Source organism: Sylvia atricapilla, chromosome 2 (genome assembly GCF_009819655.1).
Source record: "Sylvia atricapilla isolate bSylAtr1 chromosome 2, bSylAtr1.pri, whole genome shotgun sequence".
Lineage (NCBI taxonomy): Eukaryota > Metazoa > Chordata > Aves > Passeriformes > Sylviidae > Sylvia > Sylvia atricapilla.
The window spans coordinates 76,055,140-76,078,725 of NC_089141.1; the positions used below are offsets into that span (position 1 = coordinate 76,055,140).

Below are 23,586 nucleotides of genomic sequence, written 5' to 3' on the forward strand. Positions count from 1 at the left end.
TTCTCGAGTAGTTCCCATAACATTTTGCTGGTGGTTTAATCATTACCAAGAGAAAAGCCTAAAGAATGCAGAGAACAGGACACTGCACTTGTGGGTTTTTTTCAGGGGTAGTGTTTTCTTCTGTTTTTAAGAAACGCATGTCTTTGATGAGATATGGCTGCAGGCTACCATTTTACATTTTATGGCTGCAGGCTACCATTTTACGTTTTATGTCAGCTACCTTTTGTCAGTGGCTCATTATTGATGCTGTATTCTGTTTTAATTCACACTGCTCTGCTAATCAATTACAGCATTTATCCATTAATCAGGTGTTCTGACAGGGTCAATAACTGCTTTGCAGTTTTGTGGAGTGTTGTGTGTTATCAAGCAAGTAGCAACAGTCAGTGGATTAGTTTAGCACAGTGTTGTTTTCGCAGGCTGGTGGACTTTCAGGGGAGTAAACACCTATTGAGGCTCCTGGCAATTATCTGGGTTTTTCGGATTCCTTGTCAAAAACCTCATCTGTTTGCAAAATTTGTCCTTGCTGGTGGGTGTGCAAGAGCAAGTGCATGAATGCGTGCACTCACGCATGTGAGCCTGCATGCACCCCTGTGTGCCTGCCTTCCCCCATCTGTGTGTGTACAAATAGACCTAGGTACCCTGTAGCCTAAATATCCACCTTATAAAACGTGCCAGTTCAGCTCCATGGTTTGTAACAACTGTACTGGTGGTAAATCAGCACCAACATTAAAGGGGTTTTTTTCATTTTAGCAAGTGGTATAGATAACAGAGGGGGCAGCACTTAATTGGACAGTTACAGTTTTGGTAGTTAAGTTACCGTCTATAATGATGGTAACAGGTTTCAATTATCTTTTTTATGACAGATGTACCAACATTTAATTGTTTCTCGTCAAGTGTGGAAAGAAAAGACACTTCTGTAGATTTTTCAATTCTTCTACATGTCACTTAGCTGTCTGCACCATTGTTTGAGCTCCTTTCTCTCATCCTTTTTGCAGCAATGAGTTGTGTCATTCCCTCATGATCAGCACTTTTGTTGTCTTTGTTTTTTGCTGTACCTCAGAAGTCCATCTTTTCTTTCATCTCCTTCCCATTCATGCATGAGGGAACAGTTGTGCTCTGTTGTGGGGATGTTCCGCTGGATTTCAAACAGTAGGGTTTCTTTTTATTCTCTTCTAAGTAGTACAATGGGGCTGAATGTCTGTTGCAGAATGCACACACTAATATGCCAGGTTATTTGGTTTCTAAGAAGTCAATAAAAATGCTACATTTGGGTTCAGTACTTGGCTTGCTTTTTTTCTGCTGTTTGCCTTTCGGTCTTCAGTTATAAATCTGTTTGTTTGTTTCTGGTTATAAAATATAATCCTTGATAATAAATCCAAACGTGGAATCAACAAACACTTAGGAAAAAAATGTTACTGGCGATGGAGTATTTTCACACTAGCAGATTTGGCAGATTCTGTCTTCCCTGATAAGGAAGGGAAAATTGCCGCCAAATCTAATTAATGGGGTCTATAACAGGAAAGGAGAGAGAGGGAGTACAGGGAGGGGGGTAGATGCAATCATGAGTTCATCTTGGCAAAACTTTCTTGTTTCTTGGAGACTTAGCTAGTCTTTGCATTTAAGAAAAGGTAGCCTTAGTAGATTTCATTTTTAAGGACTTTTTTTTTTTGCTTGTGCATGTACTTAGTTTATAAACACTTGTTCAAATCCATTTCAACAGCAAAAGGCTAAAGACATAAAAAGCTAGAGATATCTTCAGACACTTTGTTCTCATACTCAGGAACAATCTTCAAAATCCTTCTTAATGAGGTCATAAAAGAAAAAAAATCGAACAAGTGGTACTTGTGTACCTCTCTAGGATGTGTCATCGGGGTCACTTGCCACTAGGTTATCCTATTTAAAAAGGGATTGGGATAGTTCAATCAAGCATTGCATTAAGAGAGAGACTTTGATTAATTCCTTCTCTTCTCTATTGTGCTATAGATAATTTCAGTAAATTTGTGATACTTTCTTCTTAGTCGGTGTTGAGGCTTAGCGTTCTCAATGCGTCATGCTGAGTATTAGCATTTATTGGGCCTATTTGGCTGAAGTAAAGACGAGTGTAGGCTGCAGACAGCCCTCTAATCTTTGACAAGTGAGGCCATTCTTTCAACATTACCGTTATCTCAGGTCATAGAGAGAAAGTGTTCTCTTACAGGTCTGCTGCAGGAACAAATATGTCATGTAAAGGAAGGGGAAGAAGAAAAAGTAAGTAGGCTGATGATTTATTACAGATTTCTTTTTAGAAATAATAGACATGACTTTTACAGAGAAAATTACTGTCTTGAGTAACTTGTTCGTTTTGTGACACAATGGGAGAGAATTAAAGGAAGGCAAAGCTGAGCCTTGTTACCAACTTCTGCCGTGACTAGAGACTTGAAATGCAGCAGAACTGCAACTCAGAACCCAGCTGTGATTGCATGATATCTATACTTCTTGAAACATAACTTTTTATTTTTTAAAGTGATTTGCTTTGGTGGGAAATTTCCTTTTTCATTTAATTCTCCTAAAAAAAAAAAAAAAAATTCAAAGGGCCTGTTTTTACAATGAATAAATCATGTTATGTCCTATTTCTCAACTTATATATGCACTTTTTTCCATTTAAATATAGGTCTTTAGAATTTGCATGATACGTCCTTTATTCATTGCAAAAAAAAAATCTCTCTTTATGTCGTTTGGTGTAATCTCCCCTCTCTTCCCCGGCTGATTTTGAAAATGTGCGTGATAGTTGCTCCGGAGATTCAAGGCCCTGTTGGGTATACACATATTTAGGCGCTCTTTGAAAAGTGGATTTTTGACCTGATAGACCGTAACGGCTCCCAGGGAGCCACTATGGTCATTGTGTAAATCCTTCTTAGTTTTCGGTTTACTCACTTGATATACCGTAACGGCTCTTAGGGCCGTTATGTTCTTTTGTGGTAATCCAGCTGCTGCACATGCGTGTGAAGCTTTTGTGCCTGAAAATCCTGGGGAAGTTTTGTTGGGAGCGTAGCGGGCACGTCCAGAATTGCTTCCTTTCTGGTGGGATGGGATGAAATGGCTGGAGGAAAAAGTGGTGGCTCTTCTTCCTTTCCCCCTAGTAGTTGCCAAAAATGCTGGGGCACCTAAAGGACTAGCAGCTTGCCAAAAAATGTATACAAAAAAGCCACAAAACCTACTGTCGTATGCACAAAATGTCATATGGAAAGACTGATTTGATTTAAAATGTTCAAAAGTGTGTAACAGCTGATTTTTATTTATGCAGTTGTTTCATGTATGTCTAAGATGTGTCAGGCTACTGCCCAGTGGGATTTTTGACAACTGAGTTATTGACCCTTGAAAACAGGGAGTTGTAAGTGAAAGGCTGATATAGTCGTAACTATAGCAACACTGTCAGTGTTCCTGTAATTATTAACTTTTTAATAAAAAAATTAAGAAGCCGTTTCTTTTCTTAAAGAAGCCTCTATTACAAACTGCTGATGCCACCATGGAGATGTGATATGTTGAAACAATGCATGTCAACTAATTACTAAAATAATAAAAAAACTACTGCAAAAGTATCAAAAAGAACCAAGCATCACTTGCACGTATGAATGAGGCCTATTGGTTCAAACTGTTTGTATGAGACGGTGATGGCAGACAGCTATCATTTAGCCATCATTTTGTGCTGTATAAAGCTGTTAGAAGGTTTCATTTTCATTACTTGTGCAACTTTTCATGGATGGAGTGCTCCCCTGAGATAGTCAGTGTTTCTACTGAGGCTGCAGGCAAAGATTCCGAGATTTATTTGGAGTTAATTCCTTTTGTATGGGACCAAGTGATTTGACTGCAACGTGCATGCCTGCTCTTATCATGGAGAGTGGCTGCAGCTCCTACAGATCCAGTTTTACATGGGCTGCTTGGCAGAGAGCAGTTCAGGTTGCAATGCCAGTGGATTGTCAGAGCCCGTGCTACACCCTCCCTCTGCTAAGAGTTGCCAGGGGTCGCAGATCTGTATCCTGGCATGACTCTAAGCACATGTGAGACATATCTTCCTTGTACCACCTCCCATGCTTTTGTCCCAACTCTTGCTCAGTGGTGGCTGTCAGCTGATGTGTTTCAGGTGGGACACCTTCAAAAAAGGATGACCCCTGTTCTGGAGTAACCCTTCACCCCCATGGGGACATCTCATCTGCGTGTGGTTTTCCATGACTGTATGTGTGTGTTTTTTGGGGGGGAAATCAAGAGGGGAGGGAAAGACTGTCATTTCGGCAGGATATCCTGATCTGCAGACTACTTGCCTTGCAGAACACTGTTATGGTTTTCTAAGACTTATCAAGTCACTAAAGCTTTTATTATTGGCCTAGGGTATGTTTACATTCTATAACCCCCCTTCTCACAAGGATGAGAAATGTCAGTTTCTGTATAAAACTTGCACACCTTAATATTTAATGTAAGCACAGAAAAAATTTAATATTGCCACAAATGACAGCAAGTCCTCTATTTTCTTACTCCTTATGATTCAAACAGTTGATAGTACTATATTTAATACAGTTCTGTAATTCCTTCTGTTGAACAATCAGTTGCTAAGCTTTCCTTAGCCAGGTTTTAGATAATGGCTTTTGTTTTTGCTTAGCCATCTGTCCCTGTATTAATTGTCCTTTTTCCCTAGCATTCACCCATAATTTTGGCAAACTGGTTCCTGAGGTTGGTCTAAATTCCTTTTGCTTCATTTTCTATTGTTGGACACTGTTACCTTTAGCATTTCACACATTTAATAGATGCAGTTCTGGCTACTGAAAGGAAGTTCAGTCACTCTCACTGGGTTACAGGGAGCTGAAGTTTCTTTTTTTTAATGCAATAGTAAGTGCTGGCAAAACAATATAGAGGCCTAAATTAAAACAATCGCTCATGTACAGGAAATCAGTGTGTAGGCCCAGTAAAAACATTTTTCTGTCTTCTCTACAAAGGGAGGTGACAGGTCACACTTAGAAGGCTTCGAAAGAGCTTCTTCTGGGATGAGCATCGAAGTTCCCATTTCATTTCCATTCTATCCACTGAACCACTGTGTTCTGTGTGTTTTACTCATCTTTTTCTCCAATCTTTCACTGGAAGGCTCCTGAACCAGGCCCTGATTCAGAGTGGTGGTTAGTCAAGTGATATTACACAAGTACTTAGCCTCTTCATATTACGCTCTGCTTACTGGCTGAATCAAGATCCCACAGTTTCTTTTTTGTTTCCTCCTCTTCCTCCCCCGTGCTCCCATCCTTGACTCCTCTTTCCACTGCTTCGTCCCTCAAATACTTATGCCACTCTACCCCTGTTTTCCTGAAGTGATACAGTTGGCTGTCCTGAGTGCTGCATCAAAAGGCTCCTCGGACCCTGCTTCACTGATTCTTCCCTCACCAAAATCTCCACTGACCTTGTCCTCTTCCTTTTTCTTCCTTTTTTTTCTTTAACTTGCATCATCACCTTGCTCTTCTAATCTTGCCTTTGTCCTTGTTTTCTTCAGACTTTTTTAGTGGATGTCTATTATGTTGCCTTTTTTTGCATCCCTGGTTGATGGTGTGGTTTCTTTTCCATGGTCTCACTTCCTTTCTTTGTTCATCTCTCCCACAGTCCTTCCTCGTTTTCTGTAGTGGCTCAGTTGGGGACATATCCTGGCAGTCTTCCTTGCCACTTGCACAAAACCAAAACGCATTCCTCCTTGTGATGCCTGAGGGCCACCTCACCAAGACCCTCTGCATTTGTCACCCCTTTCTGGCTTGCTGTGTGCTGGTTGTTCAGGACTGCCTCTCTTGCTTTGGCTTACCTCTAGAGCTGCCTGTTGCATGTTGTCAGCTTCAGTTTTTCATGTCTGTAGTGGCCAGGTCCTGGGTTTTCCTCACTTCATTACTCTGCCAGACCTGGCTTCTTGCAGCTTAAAATTACATTCTCATTCTCTTCCTCTTGTAGATGGTTTTTAGGCTGCTTCCTTACTGGCCCTCAAACACGAACAAAGTCTTACAAAGTTCTCCATCTTCCCTGTTTTCAAAGCCACCCTAATATTCCTTGTGGTAGGTTAAACACTGGTTTGTTGATAGCTGTTTCCAAGCAATGGAAAAGGTGTAGAGAGTAATAAAAGTGTATTTTGAGTTAAGATGTGAATGTCTGTTAAAATAACAGGGTAATAAATATACTGCAGCCACCTGGAACGTTATTTGTCTCTCCAGCCTCTTTTATCTTCACTTCTCCATAATTCAATCTGTCCTGGTCTAGAATCTGTCTTCTGTTTGCTTTCTTCATAAAAGCAACATTTTTGCAGAGGTTAGAAAATAATGAAACAGATTATTTGAAGATTAGTATAATTGCAACCACATGCAACTTAACTACTGGTTATTTATTTTTCAAACTAATATAAGGCACAGAGACATGAATAAATGTACTTACTTATAAATATATTATCCTTTTTGTGGATTGAAATCTAACATCTTCAAAATGCTCAAGTTAGCATCTACAACTGCTGTCATGGTGGGAAAACAATTTACATTATATCTGCTTAGGACAGGAACAGAGTCTGTTTTTCTAAGGTCTCAGCTGCAGTTTTCACAGCTCAGATTGGGCCCTTAGGAGAGGGAAGGAGAACATAATTTAGATTGGGAAAGACCCTTAAGATACTCATAGCAAGAGTATGCCCCACCTTATCCTGGTGCTTCTCAAAAGCAAAAAAGGGAAGTATTATTATCTATTCTCCCAACCCCCTCCCCCTTTTTGTGATTCAGTTTAATGCCTCTGGGTACCACTGTAAATGCCTGTTTTTGCCATTAGTCTTTCTTCCCCCCCTATTAACGTATACTGGTAAAGAATTGGTGAAACAGCCCCTAAATTCCCTCCTTCACCTCCAAAGTAGTATGAGCAGAGTCAAGGAAAAGAGGATGTAAAAATGTTCACTTTCGCATGGCTAAAAATGTTGACCTCCAAGAGACGAAGTGGAAAAAAGGAGTGTTACTTTTGGCCAAAAACATGTGGCTTGTTTATTCTGGCAGGGATATGTCAAGGACAGCAGTAATGTGAGAGGCAGCACTGCTTTGCCTCACTGAGACATGGCTTCAGTCTGTAGCAGTTGTAAATATGTGGGGTCACACCTGAACTTGCAAGATCCACAAGATACCCACAGTGCGTGGATGCAAAGTGTGTGATGCAAAGACCTCATGGCCATTCATAAATAATGGTGGAACAGTAGTATATATGGGGTCCTTCAGTCTAGTATATGTGGGGTCCGGGGGAAACTTTGTATTCCACTGGAGAATTCCTACTCGTATGCCTTTGCTGGAGATGCAGGAACAGGTAGTTTATTCCAGCTAAGTATGAGGAATGTTTGAGACTAAAAGTTGGGGAAAAAACAGTTCTATTATTCCTTGGATTTATGGAAGTAAAGTCTTTTTGCCACTTTGCACTGATCAGTGCTGCTGTTGTACTATGCCATGTTGGGTCTTCTTATATATACAGGCACATAAAGATAAAAACATAAGCACACACACATATAAATATTTGCCTCCAACTATTGTGGCTGCAGGCCAAAAGAAAACCTTACCTTTAAGGGTGGGCCTATTTTAATGTCTGCTTGGAGTCTCACATTCCATTCTTGCTTGCACACAGAGCTACTGTGGTCATTGTTTTGCATGTTCTCCTTTAAACACAAATGACACAAAAAAGGAGGAAGGCTTTGCCTGCTGGATGTGTTCTAGAGAAGAGAGAAGACGTGCCACAATAAAAATTGAAACATCCATGACATTCTTCCTATCAGCAAGGGAACAGATGATGGCAAACAAGGCACCAAGTGAGACTTAAAACTGGTTCAAACCATCTAAATTCCTTATATATAATATCAACTTTGGGAGGTTCTGTTTCTTAATATTCTTACAGATTACTGGCATGCATTGCAGTATTAAATGTATCTCAAGGCCTTTGTGCTAAAGTATATCTAAAATATTACCCAAAAAAATAAGCTGGCTGATTCAGTAATGGAATAATTTTTCTCATTATCCAGGGCAGGACAAAAGACATATGCCATCTAATTGTCTTATTTCCTTAAGTCTAAACGTGCATTCATGACACAGGTTGTTAAGGTAGACTTAAAGGAGAGCCAAGCCGTGCCTTTATGCATTTTCACAGGGATTTTTTCCTCACAAGGTTATATATCAGGGAGTTGAGAGAGTCTGTCTGTTGTTCAGTTTTTACACAGATGTGGAATGCTATAACACTTACTTAAAGAAACACAGCTGCTCATTTAAATGTCATAAAAGCTGTTATGTGGAAGTAGACTTAATCCTATTTCTCCTTATAGATTTTATTTTCATGTAATCCAGGACTTTTTCTTATCTATAATGTACCATCATTATGAGCCAAAATCCATTATCTTTACATGTGCAGATTGCAAGGCAGGCAGTGGATTTTTCTTCTTCACTTATTTTAAAATAAATATTGAACAGCCTTTGTCAAGAATTTAGAGGGGGAAAACCCTCCCTCTTAAACTAAGGCACTTGGAAGAATTTCTTCTTCATGGGTCTCCCAAGCAAGCTGTGTGCTTGGTGACCTCTTCTTCTGTCTCTTTCTTCCCTTCCCTATCTGCCAATTTCTCTTCTCTCTATCGTCCAACTCTTTCTTCCCCCCTAGGCAGCCATTAAGGACAGGGCTGTGTCTAAAAATTTCGTTTTCAGAGAGGGGTACCAATGATGAAGATGTGTGTTGCAATGCAGTGAGATAGGAAATCCACATTTAACGGAACTAGACGTTGGGAGAAAAGCAGCATCCCTGTGAAACAAGGCCGTTGGTGTGGGGAGCAGCTTTCATTCTTCAGCTTTGCCTAAGTGTCAGTGGACCTTTTCATGTGTTCACTGGCCACAGTAGATATATGTTTTAGGAACCATAACCATACAAGTAATCTTACCTGGGAAATACAGATAAGAAACTTTCACAGAGCATGTAATAAAATAAGAGTGCTTGGACTTGAACTCGCATTTGCACTTGCAAAGGCCCATCAGGTGCCCTCAAAAAGAGCTGCTACCTGATGATTAGACTTTTTTTTTTCCTTCCCCCTATTTTTTTTTTCTTTTAATGAAAATAAAATCACAGTGATTTGCAGAGAAGTTGGTTTTCACCCCATCTGACTTTCAGTCTGGATGATTTTTTAAAGTGTCCATGTTGATGATGAACTGACCATAACATGGAATGGGACTTTCTAGGTGGGGGATCTGAAGCAGGGACCTGAGAGCCATGGTTTTAGGACAGATTTCTGAGTTTCCTGGGATGTGGCAAAGCTAATCTCAAGAGTTCTGTGAAATTGTTTAGAGAATTAAATTATAACAGTAGTTTAGGAATAGGGTTAAAAACCAAATAGCTATAACAATCTTCTGATTTAGAGTTAAAAGGTATTCCTTGGCCATTGTTTATCCTCCATCACACATTAATATTATCTGCCTGGTAGGTTCAGCACCTTTATGATCTCTGAGCTTGCCTACACAGCAAAGCTTATGCCTGGTAGGACAGGCTGTAAGTGTCTGACTGATGTGTTCCTTGGAATTGGTTCTCTGCTGTGGACACGCTGAGGTGGGGTTCATCTCCCTCAGGCATGCTCACCTCCTCGAGGGATATCAGGAACTGCCTAAGTCAGGAGGAGGATTATGGCTGAATCCATCCTTGAAAGGTGCACCCAGGGCTTTGACCACACCCCCCAAATATGCACCCATAGGGGTGGCAGGACCTGACCCACCAGCTCAGTAGAGTGGGGGTTTGTCCCTTTCAGGGTAGCAAATGCTGATCACACACTATGGGGAACTCTGAGGATAGAGAGGTGCTGAGCTTGAAGAGACTGGTGGGTGCTAAATTTGTGATTTTTAGTTTACTGACCTTACTAAGGAGATGGTTTTGGAGGGCCATTGCTGAGTTAGGGTTTGGCATGCCTGTTCCCATATAATAAAATTATCCTTCAGCTGCTATGTGAAAGATCAAAACGTGATGACATCTGTCACCTATTTATCATTAATGTCACTGTATTTATTATTTCCTATAATCCTGGATTCCTGAAATCTCACCTTTAACTTATTTTTTATTTTTCAAGAAAATTTTTGTTTTTGAAAAAGCTTGAAAATACAAAGTCAGGGACACACAGAACCAGAAAATAATGTTTCAATATGCACTTTAAAAATATTGCAATTTTTAATGCATCATGTTGCTCACAATTGTTTTTAATTCTTGGTGATGTTAGTGAATAAATGAACATCTTTTTTTTCAAGAGATGTATGGAATAAGAGGCAGATGAAGAACAAATACTGAAGGAAATGTAGATGTTTCATTGTCCTCTGTACAATAACAGTAATAATGTTAAATTTTGTAATGTATTGGAAAAGGCAGGGGGAAAAAAGAAATTTCATTGTTGGATAATAAAGCACTTAAATGAAGTGTTTATTTACTGGAGATCATGAAGGTTCTGTCTTTGTAATGTTTTTTAATCCACCCACTGCTACTAGTTTGGTATGTTTTAACATTGGAAAATAGAACAGAGATGTAGTTAAAGGCATGAAATTATAGAAGTCAGAATTTTTGGGAATTCCTAGCTATATTTTGAAATTAATAAGATAAGAGCTGGTTTTCAATTGATGTGATTTTCAAAGGAAATAGGGCTGGGCTTATTATTGTTACTACCACAATCATCATAGAAAGATTCGAACATTTTGCTAACATTGAGTAGTGCTAAAAGCACAGAAGATTCATTTGATCTTATATAAATGTTTTCATGGTTAATAAGATTTGCATATGACATTTTTGCATGATTATAAGTGCTGGAATGTCATTGCAGTAGGCATTAACTCCTGCGATTGAAGTTAAGGGAGATTTTTTTTTTTTAAATAGCTAATCAAGAGTTTAACTGCCTCTGGGGCATTTTAAGAAAATGTTATACTGTACTTAACGAACATTATACTACAAATAAGAATGATATTCCTGTAATTAAAACAGTCTGGATATTGCTTAATGAATGTTTTTCTTATCTTAATGTGTAGGCAGTAAGGATTCATGTAGTTGCCTTTATTAACTTGTGGAGTTAGTTAAAAAGCTGGTTAAAACAGTAAGTCCATATCAGGTCAATATAAAATGCTTATGTAGGGATTTCATTGCTCTTATAAATCCACTAGTTAAAAAATAAACACAGATGCTTGTTTGTCCCATCTTGAGCCATATTGCAGGGTAGTATTTCTGCCTGTAGACATTTCCGAAGTTAAGTGTTGCCTGGAGCACTGCAGGATTTGTAAGCATTCTTCTTTATCGTCCGCTTAGGAAATATTTTAAAATTTCCACCAGGCTTGTATTCAAAACCAGAGAGCGGTTGGTTTTCAATTAGTGTGGCCACAATTGCTGTTGAACTAATAGCATTGTGTATTCGTTCCTTTTTTCTGTCATATTGCATCAGCTTTGATGTAATTACAACATTTTCTTTTTTTTGATGTAATTGCAGTGCATTGTAGTTTTATAGTTCTGTTGTTCAGCACTTTAATATTTACTAATTGCTCGCTAAATTGTTCTTCACTGCTCAGTTATTTGGCCCTGAAAATGTTCTGAATAAGTCTAATTTAATACAAAATAATTCTTCGACTTAATAATTCCTTTGCATAATATAATAATTCTACAGAATAATTCTTGGTTAAACATAAATCATATTTCTACTTTTAATATTATTCTGAAAATATCATGCAGGTTTGGGTTTTTTCCCCAGCTGAAATTGAGCATCTTTATATTATATAAAAGATACTCACCACTTGGATTGCATCCATATACATCTAAGTCTCAATTTTGCACAAGTCTCTATATGAGAACCTGAAAAAAGCAGATTGACCGACGTATAGCCTAAGAACACATAGAAATCGAACAGTTTCATAATTCAAAATGAATCCCCAGTCCTGAAGGCACTTAAGAACATGGCTAACTGTAAGTGTTTGACTAGTCCTTTTGGTTTCTCTGGGCTAGGCACATGCTTAAGTGGGTTTACAGGAGCAATTTCAAAATGCAGAGAAGACTGCGATATTCTTTTCTTTTTCTATATGGTAAAAATGTCTATGCCTTATTTAGTATTATAATTTAGCTATGTTTTTAAGTACAGGAATCATCAAAATGTTTGTGGCTTGACTAAGTGTAGACTGATGTGAATTGCAAATCGAGATAAAATATGGTCCACCAGTGAAAAATTCTTAGAAGTGTGAAGGTACCTTCAGTTTGTAAAATATCCCCACCATGAACAAAACTATGAAGACAACAGTTTGTAATAAAAAAATCATAAATTCTGAAAGACCCAAAGTGGATGAAAAATTTCTTCTTTCTTCTGACTTCTGCATCACTAGTATATTGACAGTCCACTCATTTTCTTCTGCTAAATATTGTCATTCACAACTTTAGTGTAATTTTATTTTAACTCAGATATAAATTAGAAGTGATTTCAAGGGTGGTACTGTTTTGCGTTTCTCTCATGCCATGCAGACATGGATATCTAACCTGCATAGGCTCTGGTGAACATAGTGCCTCTCTGTTATGGATGACAAGATCATTTTAACAGGCAGGAATGGCACTTTATTGATTCTGACTTTATCAAGTGCCTGTTTCTTATTTTGTATATAACTCATTAGCAGCCTGCTCCTAAACTGCTCAGGAGTCTTTGGATGAGTTTGGGACTCGGACTTTAATCACAGTAATTAGCGTGGAATTTTTGAATCCTGGTCTCGATCTTGACCTTGTAGCATTTAGCCAATGCGCACACAGCTGGACCGGTGGCAGGGGCTGCAAGAGCTCAGTGGTGGGGATGCTCCCGGTGTCCTGGTGTGGGAACCGACGCCGAGGGAATAGAGGGGAGTGGGGAGGAAAAAGGGGGAAAAGCATGGTCAGTAAGAAAAGAAATTCTGCCCAAACATAATTACCAGTTTTTCTGTATATGCACCAAGACGGGTGGGTGCAAATTCAGTGTATGAAAAGGCTGGGGCAGAATTAGGAGCAAGGGAAGTAAGTGCCTGATGGTAAGATGGAGGGGAGAACTGGAAGAGCTAAGAGTGGCTTTGCAGTGACATAAAGAATCTCTTCAAAGTTCAGCTTTTCTGCAGAGGCCATCAGGATAGGTCTGACTGTATAAAAGGCAACCATTGCAGATGTGTGGGTTTTATATAGTCACTTCCTAAGAAAGATTTTGGCATGGGATGTTCCAGGGCAGCTTGTTGGTTATATATGCCTGGTCCTCCCCCTAAGCTGGAAGATTCTCAGCCTCTAAAGGCATGCTTTTTCCTTTGTGCCACACAGCTCTGATAACACTTGCATATTTGTCTGTACACAAAACCCAAAACCAAGTAAATCAAAACAAATCATACATCAACACCATACATCCAAAGCAATATCTTCTTATTTCTCACTTCTCAGTGCACACCTTAAAAAGGCATAGTTTTTTCTAAATCTCTCCATATTGGTGTTGGATCTTCATCTTTATTGTGGGATGGTTTTGTTATTTAAAATGTGTTGCAAATTTCCATTGCAGCTGCTAGATGCAATTCTCTTTAAAAAATGTAATGCAGGAGTTTCCCTTAAGAAAACTTACAGCTAAACAAAATTTCTCAAAATCTCTTTAGTGTTGTAGATTTTTAAAACGCAACTAAGAAACTGCATTAGCTAAATAAATGAAAGCATTTAAATTTTTCCTAAAGCAAAACCTGTCCATACTTGGTGTTTATTTCTATATCTTTATATTTAGGAAGACGAGGAAATTAAATGTTATCTTAACTACATGTTCCTTAGGTGCAAATGGCAAAGTGAATGTGTTACAGACAGACAGAGTGCTTTTCCATTGCCCTGCAGCGCTGTGTGTCTGTTAAAGCAGCAGAAAGCATCCCAAAAAGCCAGATACTTTGTCAATGGAAAAAGCAAAGCGAGGTACAACTCAGCTCGAGAATACTTTATGGGCATGATGAGCTATTCAGAGTTATCTACACCGTAAGAAAGGGAGCAAAGCTTCAACTGTATGTCACATATGTTAAAGCTCCCCAAGACAGGACACCAATTAACCTTGGATGATAGCAAACACACACACACAGGCTGCCCGAGAGGAGCAGCCTGTTGCCATTAGTAGGAAGCAGCAGCCCTTGTCACCCTGAGCCATTATTTAAATCTCTTTTAAAATTCACTTCTTAAGTCAAAGAACCGTAGCACTCTCCTCTTCCTCACAAACAGACTATTTTTGCTGTCCCAAAAACAGGAGACACTAGTAATGTGAGAAGCCAGTGGTCCTTTTATTTTTATTTTAGCTGTCTAATTTGGCCATTTTGAATTGAGAAGAAAAAAATGCCTGATCTTCAGTCAAAGCAATTTAAGGCATGATGGAGCTCTGAGTGAACCAAAACAACAGGGTCAAATGTAGTTGAAAGAACATGATGGGGTAAATAAAAGGTCCTTTTTTTTTTTACATTTAGTGCTGGTGGGAGGAGAAAGTTTGGTTAACTATTTAACCTATGATAGCCTTTTATCATTTTATGGCTTAGGGGTCCATGATTTTAAGCCTTTGCCAGTAAGTTCTCATTTTGTATTCAGTCTTTTCTCTGGTGCCCAGTTATATGACTTACATTAATTTATTGGAGATAGGAAAAAATTATAAGTGGCAGACAGAGATACATATTTTCCCTAAAATTACTTTCAAGCAACTTTGGATTTGGTGTTCAGTTTTAATTTCCACTCACACTTCTCTGTGTCATGATTTTTATTTTTTATTTTATTTATTTATTTTTAATCAGTGGGGCTCTCCTTCCCCATTTGGTTCAGCGCTCTGTTTTTTGGCTATAATGCAATGTGTCCTGATCAGTTGGAGTGAGTGCTTGTGAAAGGTCACTTGGAAGCCCTCTTTTCATTTCTTCCTGCTACAGTTTTTCCAGCAGGCAAGCGCTCTCAGGAGCAACCCCCTCCAATCTGTCCCTTTTGATATCCAAAGCTGGTTGTTACGGGGGTTAAATTTCTTAATTCGCTGAGTTTTTGTGAGTGCTTCTTCAACTCACCACTCTCAGTCCCCGCAGCTGGGTGCAGACCGCCTGTCTCCCTTAGGATGCTGTGGAAGTGTTAGGGTTTATTCTTTTACCTTCTTCACACTTTTTGGGGGCCAATTTTCTACCTTTGTGTTTTCCATCAGCTTCAGGGGAATTAATCTCGACATTACATCTGTGCAAGATAGTATCACCTTATGGTGGGAAGTTTCAAATCAGACAAAGCCTCTCCTGGTAAAGAAAACTGCTTGTCAAGAGATCTCAAACCATGAGAGCTGGTGGCTTCTGCCTGCCCTGGCAAGGGCTTAGGTTTGGGGGGGTTTCCTAATTAGTTTTTTGAGGGTCAGGGAAATGACCGTACTGGGTCTGGAACAAAGGAAGAAATCAAAATGTAAAGCTGAGTGTTTGGTATGTTGATAACCCCCCTAGTTTTAATTTCAGCATAATTGGATCAGGGTTAGCAGCAGTTCTTACGTAAAGTTCCTTCCCTTACATTTTATTCAAAAGTAAGTATCATAGCTCTTCGCTTCTAACCTAAGTACTTTCTTTTTCTTCCTTTTTTTTTTTTTTTTTCTCTTCCTAAAGAAGATCTGCTTGCTTTACCCAGATTTATTTCCACTAGGAGAGCACTAAGATTTTGGGTACCTGTATTCTGATGGTAAAGCCTGTGACATGAGCTTTTGTTTTCCGTTCGAGGAAATGTTAGCATTTTTTCACATGTTAACTTTTTAACAATTACAAGGAATTTCTTTTCCTTGAAAACTGCTGTCCTTTTCTCTTTCCTCCCCTTTTCTCTCTTCTTGATATTTTTATTTCCCTTTTATATGGAGACTTGTAGATTTTGTCACTTCAAACGTTAGCTGTTCCTCCTCTTTTCTTTTGCTTTACAATACACACTAGGAGATTTTTTTTTTTTTTTTTTTTTTTTTTTTTTTTTTTTTGCATATTCCTTCCCTTTCTCTGTGAGATATTGTAGTTCACCAAATTTAAAACACTACAGTATTTAGAATCCCCGCAGTGCCATTTTAAGTATTTGGACCTGGAAAATGCCCCGAGTAATAACTACCTGAATTGCTTTTAATTACACAATATAGCTGCATCATTTTACTTCAGATTCTTTTTGATTGATGCTGTAAGGCAATTGTAACCATGGATGATGGGATTAAGTGCCTCTTGAAGTGACTTTAGCTTCTTGTGGGAACAAAGGGAAAGAAGAGAACACTTAGTCCCTTTTTGAGTGAACAGCCTTTTTTCACTTGCTATATAAAGAAATACAATTAACAAACATTATCCCCAGAGGTGAATTGAAATGTACATGCGGACAATAACCGCTCTTGACTGCAATTAGACATATATGATCCGAGGTATTTTGGCCATTCATTAGTGCTAATTGTTTGAGAAACAAGCCCAGAGAACAAATGATTAAAATGTTAGTGCCATAACCAGGATTATTAGCATGTGTGATAAAATGCATTTGCCGCAGCTGTACCAATAAAACTCTCCAGCGAGTCGCTTTGATTCGACAAATACTCAGCGCGGCTGCGAGCCCTTCGTATTTGCACAGGGCCTGCTGATGTTTATAACAAACAACTTGTATCTTCTTTTCTTAATTAGAAAGAATTACTATGCAAATTGCGGGGCTTTGTAATTCCATAGAAGTTTCCTTTGTTTTTTGACAGATTATTTGTGTGCGGTGGTGTGCTACTCGCCGGTAAATTCCACACAGGAAAACCATGATGTTTTCTCCGGAGTGTTGTTTTTTTTTGTTTGTTTGTTTTTGTTTGTGTGTTTGTTTTTTTTTTCTTTTCACGTATTGCAGAAATAATTTGTAGGAGGTTTTCCTGCTCTAGCTGGGTCTTTTTCAGGGGGTGTTGTTGGGTCTTGGATCACTTCTGTCCTTCTTTCACAGTTCCACAGTTATCATGGTATGCAGTTACATGCACAGAGACCTCTGTTGTGGAAAATATGAAGATTTTTTTAATAGTTTTAGTGAAAAGTCTAAAAACGCTCTTTGCAAACACTCTGCCAACACTATGCCAAAGACTGCAGAAGGAAAGATTTGGCCTATTGAGCGATGAATATTTTTCTATGTGTTTGGCAGATCTTCCAGGGCCGATTTGATTTTGCAAATAACCAGAGAACAGAGGCCCAGGTTAAAGTGCTGGAAATCACTTGTGCGAGTACTTTACTTTGTGAGCTACACGTTGTTGGCTCCAATGGGACTGCACAGGTGTGTGCTGTTAAGTATGTGTATGAGTATGAGCAATGCTGGAGTGCGAAAATGCAGTTTGCAGCAGGGAAATTTGCATAATTTGGGGTAATTTCACCGTTCGTAGTCATGCTGTATGGCTGCCATTGCAAACTGCAGTGTCTCTTAGTAGTCAAATAGGTTTTCTTTTCTCCTTTCTGAGGATGAACTATTCACTCTTGGGTGAAATTGTTCTCAGAGGACCACGAGTAACTTTAACTTGCCAGCTACTTTTACATATTTGATGAAGACTTTAGTAGAGTGTTATGTTTGCTGAAGAAATTTAGCTTTATTTCCAAAACCCAAGAGCACTCAGCATGCTGCCAGATGCTATGAATGAAAATATGCTGCTGTAAAACAATTTAATGAGCATTACCCAATAGCCTAGTCCTTGTTTTAACTTACAGTGCTTAAAGGAAGAAACATTGTCTTAGCAAATTCACTTGGCTTTTGTCCATGTGTTTAGTTTAAAACATAGTCAAGCTTAGTTTGAATCATTAAAATACTTGGAGCCAGGAAACATATGTAAGATTTTCCTCCTCTTTATGGCACAGGGTTAACAGTATAATCGAGACTGCAGTGCTGTGTGGGTTTTTTGTCCTAAAAAAGCAACTGCTGGGGATTTTTTTTTATTCTATCAAAATAACAGAAGTCAAGATAATCAGGAATGTTTCCTACCAGAGTAGCTAACTGCTCATATATGGAGCACCCCAAGCCTTGCCACTGTTTAAAATAAGTCTATAGACAAATGAATCTATTAATTAATCCATGTCTTCCTCTGCTTTTTTATTGTAGAACATAAAATATGACTTTGCAAGGAAAATACACAGCGATGATTAAACAATGTATGTCAAAGAATTAGCATGTGATATCATTTACTGTGGTCATATTCAAAGATACTTGTTGAAAACCCTTAATTTGTTACTAAAGGTGTTAGTTTTGAAAGGAGAAAGATTCTGTGTTAGTCCACTTACACCAGCTCCTGCTGTATATATTTTTTTCCTGGCCATACCTTTTGAAAAAATTATTTCTTCTTCAACTTGCTAAGATATCCCACCAACAGTATATTTTTTTATTATAATTTGTGACCTGAGAAACCTCTTGTTTGAGCCCATGTGGCTAAAAGTTGTTTAGATGAGGAAGAGATACCAATAGTCACCAGGTAGTAGCATTTCCAGCATGAAGCCCATTAAGTGATGCCGTTCTAATGGATTAAGTCTATCACTTTTTTGGTGTCAGGTGGTCTGCTGAGGAAGCTGTACTGCTCCTCCATCTAAACACAGGTCCGTCGACCTGGATGGTGACACCTGACTAAATCTGGTCTGCAGGTAATGGTGCTTTCAGCTACACAACACCATTGTGTGTGGTATGCAGAGCAGGGCTGCCTTCATGGGGCTTGCAGCAGTGAGAGGGAAAACGGCTGGTCAAACAGCCCTTGGTTTGATGACAGCCCAGAAGAAATCCTGGGAAACATGTGTGACAGAAGATACATCTCATCTCAGCATGCTCTGAGATTATGGTGTTAGCCACGTCTATCAGGTTTCTGGCGGGTTGGAGGGTTGGTGAGAGGCAGTCATTAAGGGTGCTTCAGGGGCTGCTTGGCTCTAGGCTGGAGTTAACTATTAATGGGCTGAGCTCTTTGACTCCTTTGTGCCCTTGGGAACCACAAGGCTGAAGCCATCAGAGAAAGAGAATAGAAACTAATCACTTTTGTTCTTTCATATATGTTTAGGGAAGGACTGCAGACTTCTTTACTGACCTCTGTGTCACACTGAGAAAAGATCCTCCTCTTTCCATTTGAGATAAACCACTCTTCCACCTAGTCCTTGCTCTCCCAATGTGTACTACTGCAAGAAAATGAGATTAAGTGGATTTGTCTAGCAGCCACTTGAGTTGCCACAAGTTCTGTTACCATCCCCACTTCAGCCTGAAGCAGGAAATGTGAAGTAGTTTGTGAGAGAGAGAGCCAAAGACAGTGCTTTGGAGGGGCTCAGTAAATCTCACTTGCGTGTCTCCAGATGTAGATAACACCTCCACCATCTGTGTCTTGAAGCTGTTGCTGTTTTTAGCAAGGGTAACACTGGCACTTTTAATAAGATAATTTCTATTTAGCTGCCAAGTTATCCCATTTCTTAAACTGAATTAAGGATTACCAGAAGAGCCTGGCAGTGGTTTTTGTAGGCTCTTAAAGTGGATCCATACAGGATAGGCAAAAGTGCAGCAGATGAGATGACGGAATAGTTTTCCTGTTCAATTTAGTTTACTGAGGTAAAATGTGATAAAAGCTTTCTTCATATTTTTAACCCACGTTTTATATTCAGCTTTTAGGCTGCATACTCTAGGGAAAGAGAGGGTTCTTCAACAGAATCAGCTTAGAAAGGCGAGTATTACAGCAGTCTGTCAGTGACACACCACATTGGTTCTGATTTAGATCGACTGAACTCGTTTCCAAGCATTTGAGAGTGTTAGTCATGTTTGCTTTGACGAAAACCCACATGTGTGTGTAGCCATGTGTCGTCCAAGTCAAGCAACTTGGGAAGCATTATTAAGAGGGGCATAGGAAAATGCATGGGTCCCTGACATGATGTGATAATGACATGTTCAGCATGGTGCTAGGAAAGCTTTGCATTATTCAAAGTGCTGAATAATATACATGATAATGCATAGTGGTGTTATATGGTAGGATTATTTTGTGGTGTAAGTGCCTTGTGCTTAGTATGAAGGTAAATTGTCTTATTTTGTCCTCATCTTTGATGTAAGAGAATAGGCCTGGGGGGTACAACATGCAGTGGGGAGGAACATGAGCAGGCATGGGTTTGTTTTTTTTTTTGGAAGGCCAAGAAACACAGTGGCACCCTCTATAATTTATTTCTCTGAACTTATAATTATGGAGCAAAGCAAGCTCCCCACGGCACTCAAGAGCAGCCTCCTCTGGCAGTCCCACAGTCTCCAAGTGCACTAACCCAGCTCCTGCCTGGAGCGGGTTAGCTGGGCTCTCACCAGAAATATCTGCACATGGTGGAGACCACCCCAGACCTCACACCTACGGGCCACAGGGATGTTATCCTCTCAAGCCATGTGGCACCAAAGGCTCACACCTGCACTGAAGTGCATTTATAAATTTTTAAAGACACCAGAGCTAAAAACTTGCTGCTTATGCTGGTGGGTTTATGAACTCTGTTGGTGGAAGTCTGTGCTGTGGATCTGAAGGTCTGAAGAGAGTAGTGAGGCTCTACACTACATGGGGTTTTCATTCTGTTTTCTTCATTTCCCCCTCCATCCATCTTGCTTATTTAAAATTTCCATGCAAATACATTTGTTGATACAATGCTAAGGTTGCAAAATGAACTTCACAAACCTGTGCTTGTTTTAACCAGGACCCCTGCTTCATTCACAGCATGGCATCCAGCTCCTGGAGGAAATGTGGCAGATAGCAGCCTCCTCCCCAAAGCAATCCTGATCCTTTCCCAGCACAGTTTGCATCCTACAGAGGAGTCCTGTGACAGGGAAAAAAAAACCACCACCTTTCTGTATTTCATACTTGCTGTAGCACCCAGAACGGGCAGTGTAATTAAGGCTGCATGGATAAACCTCAGCCCTGGAGGCCTTCAATTATGTTTGCAACTTCTATTGAACACAGTGGGTTTGGAGCTTTATATTGTAATTAACTGTTATACTGATATCTCCCTAACTTGGCTCTTCCAAAGGGGAGAAAATACATATAAATAGCCCAAAACCAGCCACTGTCTAGGTAGGAATGTTTTGCTTTTAAAATATAGTCAAGTATTCTTTACAGCATTGCTACCAATAGTCTAATTTCAACAATATCCTTTACAGGGTGGATTCTCCCCTGCCAGCTGGTGTTCCTAAGCTTAGTTATCGCTTTGCATCATCACACAAGTATGTTCCCAGACGGGCTGTGCTGTATGTACCTGCGGATGATGAAAAGAAGATAAGAAAAATCCCATCACTAAATGTAGATTGTGCAGTGTTGGACTGTGAAGATGGTGTTGCTCTGAACAGAAAGGTAATTAAAAATTGTCTGTGTGATATAATCAGCACTAAAGAGAACTTGTGGAAAAACATTGCCTTTGCCTTGGGGAAGTGACAACCAGAAAGACAAAGATAATTCTTGAGATATACAAAGTAATGTCACAGTGATAGGCTTTGTGAAGGCGTTGGGAAAATCTGGTTACCCAGAACTCAAAGAGATCCCGTGTGAGTAAGCGGGGAGGGAGTTTTGCAGGAATACAGGACTGGGCATAAGCTGTCATCACAGAAGAGTGGGAGATACTGTTATTATTGCAACACATTTCTTAGGGAAGAGGAAGAAACAGTCTGTAAGAAGAGAAGTGGGAAAGGAAGCGTTAGTTCAGAATCACCAGGTGGGCGATTTGTTATTGAAAAAAGCATCTTCAGACTGTGGGCAAAGCAGCGTGTGTCTGGGTTTGAGCCTTGGGGTGTTTGGAAAGATGTATTTTCCAAAAAATGAAATTTGGGGGGGAAATCTGTTAGGGATGTTTCTCAAGGAAGGAGAAGTTAGATCCTGAGCATATCAGTGTTTGGAACAGGGATGGACAGCAGGGTGGGAGATGTAGATGAGTCGAGTACCTGTGCCAAGTTTTTGTTAACACTAAACTGTAGAAAAAGAGAGAATGAATCTAACATGCATTCAGTTTCCCTTGCAAACAATTTTTTTTTTTTAATATATGGAAGTAACCATTTTATTATGTTCCACATCTTAGAATCATAGAATCGTTTAGGTTGGAACAGACCTTTAGGATCACTGAGTCCAACCTAATATGTACCTGCCAAGTCAGGCATCTTAACCAATGTATTCAAGAAATTGGTGCAAATGTTTCCTAGTGAAAGCTATTTCTCAACAGGAATTTAAGTTTGCTATCACATTATTTTCATATTTGTTGGTTTTCCTAACTGTGTCTCCATACTTCAGACTACAGCAAGCAGTGTTTATGGTTTGAGTATAAATGTCCTGTCCAGAAAGTTAGGAAAACAAGCTTGAAAATTTTCCCATGTCCTTTCAAAAATGTGAATGAAATTTGATTCCTTTCTTTTTCGTGTGAGTTAATGCTTTCCGGAAGGACTCTCTCTCTCTCTTTGACCTTCAGCTCTTTACAGGTATGTTGGAAAGTAAAAGTTTTACAGGGTTTGCATATACCTATTTTAATTCTGAAAAGTGAAAATAGCAATGCTGGATGTTCCTGTGTGCTGCTGAAGATGATTGGAAAGCATTTTTCAGTTGCTAAAATTCTGTGTTGAAAGACTAAGATTATATCTCCTGTCACAGTGAATCAGTATTGTTTCATCACATTTCAGAGGCTGGTGATGTAAGATGATACAAGATGTAGTTGTGTAGCAAACTGAAGTATTTTTAGGTGCAGTTTAATTATATCAAATAATTTATAGCATAAGCATTTATTTGTAATAAAAATGACAGAAAACCAAAATTTTATTATCAAGATGACAAAGTTGACAGTAGTAATTTCTCAAGGGTGGTAAAATTCTAGCTCTGTTGAAGTGAAGTTGTGCCACTGGGTATAAGATTTCAAAGAAATTAGGGGAAAAATTGGTAGTGGAAACTTGAGACGACAGATGAGCCCCTGCCTGAGCTTAAATGCAAAAAGAAAGCAGACAGGATGTAGAAGTGGGGACAAGCTACCAAGAAGCAACAGAAAAGTGTGGTCCAGGCTCATAGAAGCAGAATGAGGAAGTTCAGAGCTTGTCTGGAATCAAAACTGGTGAGGGATGAGCAGTACAGCAAAAATGGCTGCTACAAGTATATCAGCAGTAAAAATGAGAAGGAAAACCAGTCAAATGGACACACTGCTCCATGAAACTGCAGGCTTTACTGTCAGAGTCTGCCCAGTCTCAAGCCTAGAAGCAAAACTGAAGAGAGGGTGGGAGGAGCCACAGTAGGGGAGGATGGAGTTAGGGTCTATTTAAATAAGCTGGTCTGTGGGACCAGACAGGATGCACTGGAGGCCTCTGCAGGAACTGTCGTGTCATCATGAAGCTGCTGTCTGTCGTCACTGAAAAGTCAAGGCTGGGGGATGTTCCTGAAGCCTGGAGAAAGGCACCTCTGCCCAAAAGGCCCTGGGTGCTGCTGTACAAGAAGCTGCGCAGGGTCAGTGGTGCATCCTTGCAGCAAAGGTGACAACCAGCCCCAGGGCTGTGCAGGCACAGCTGCACCCTGCAGGTCCAGGGAAGGGGAGACCTTCACCTCCACTTGATTTTGGAGTCCCTGTGCCTAGCTGCAGATCCCAGGACAAGAGGCTGACCAATGGG

General features: G+C 39.6%; 1 protein-coding gene across 1 annotated transcript in view; it reads left to right on the top strand.

Annotated features, from left to right (window-relative positions):
- CLYBL (citramalyl-CoA lyase) overlaps window positions 1–23,586 on the top strand; it is a gene marked incomplete at its 5' end in the record, with an annotated part of 132,827 nt that overhangs the window by 33,268 nt on the left and 75,973 nt on the right. The window contains one exon of the mRNA XM_066340477.1: window positions 21,118–21,307. Within this exon, the coding sequence (XP_066196574.1) occupies window positions 21,118–21,307 (190 nt within the window). The remainder of the gene's footprint in view (window positions 1–21,117; window positions 21,308–23,586) is intronic.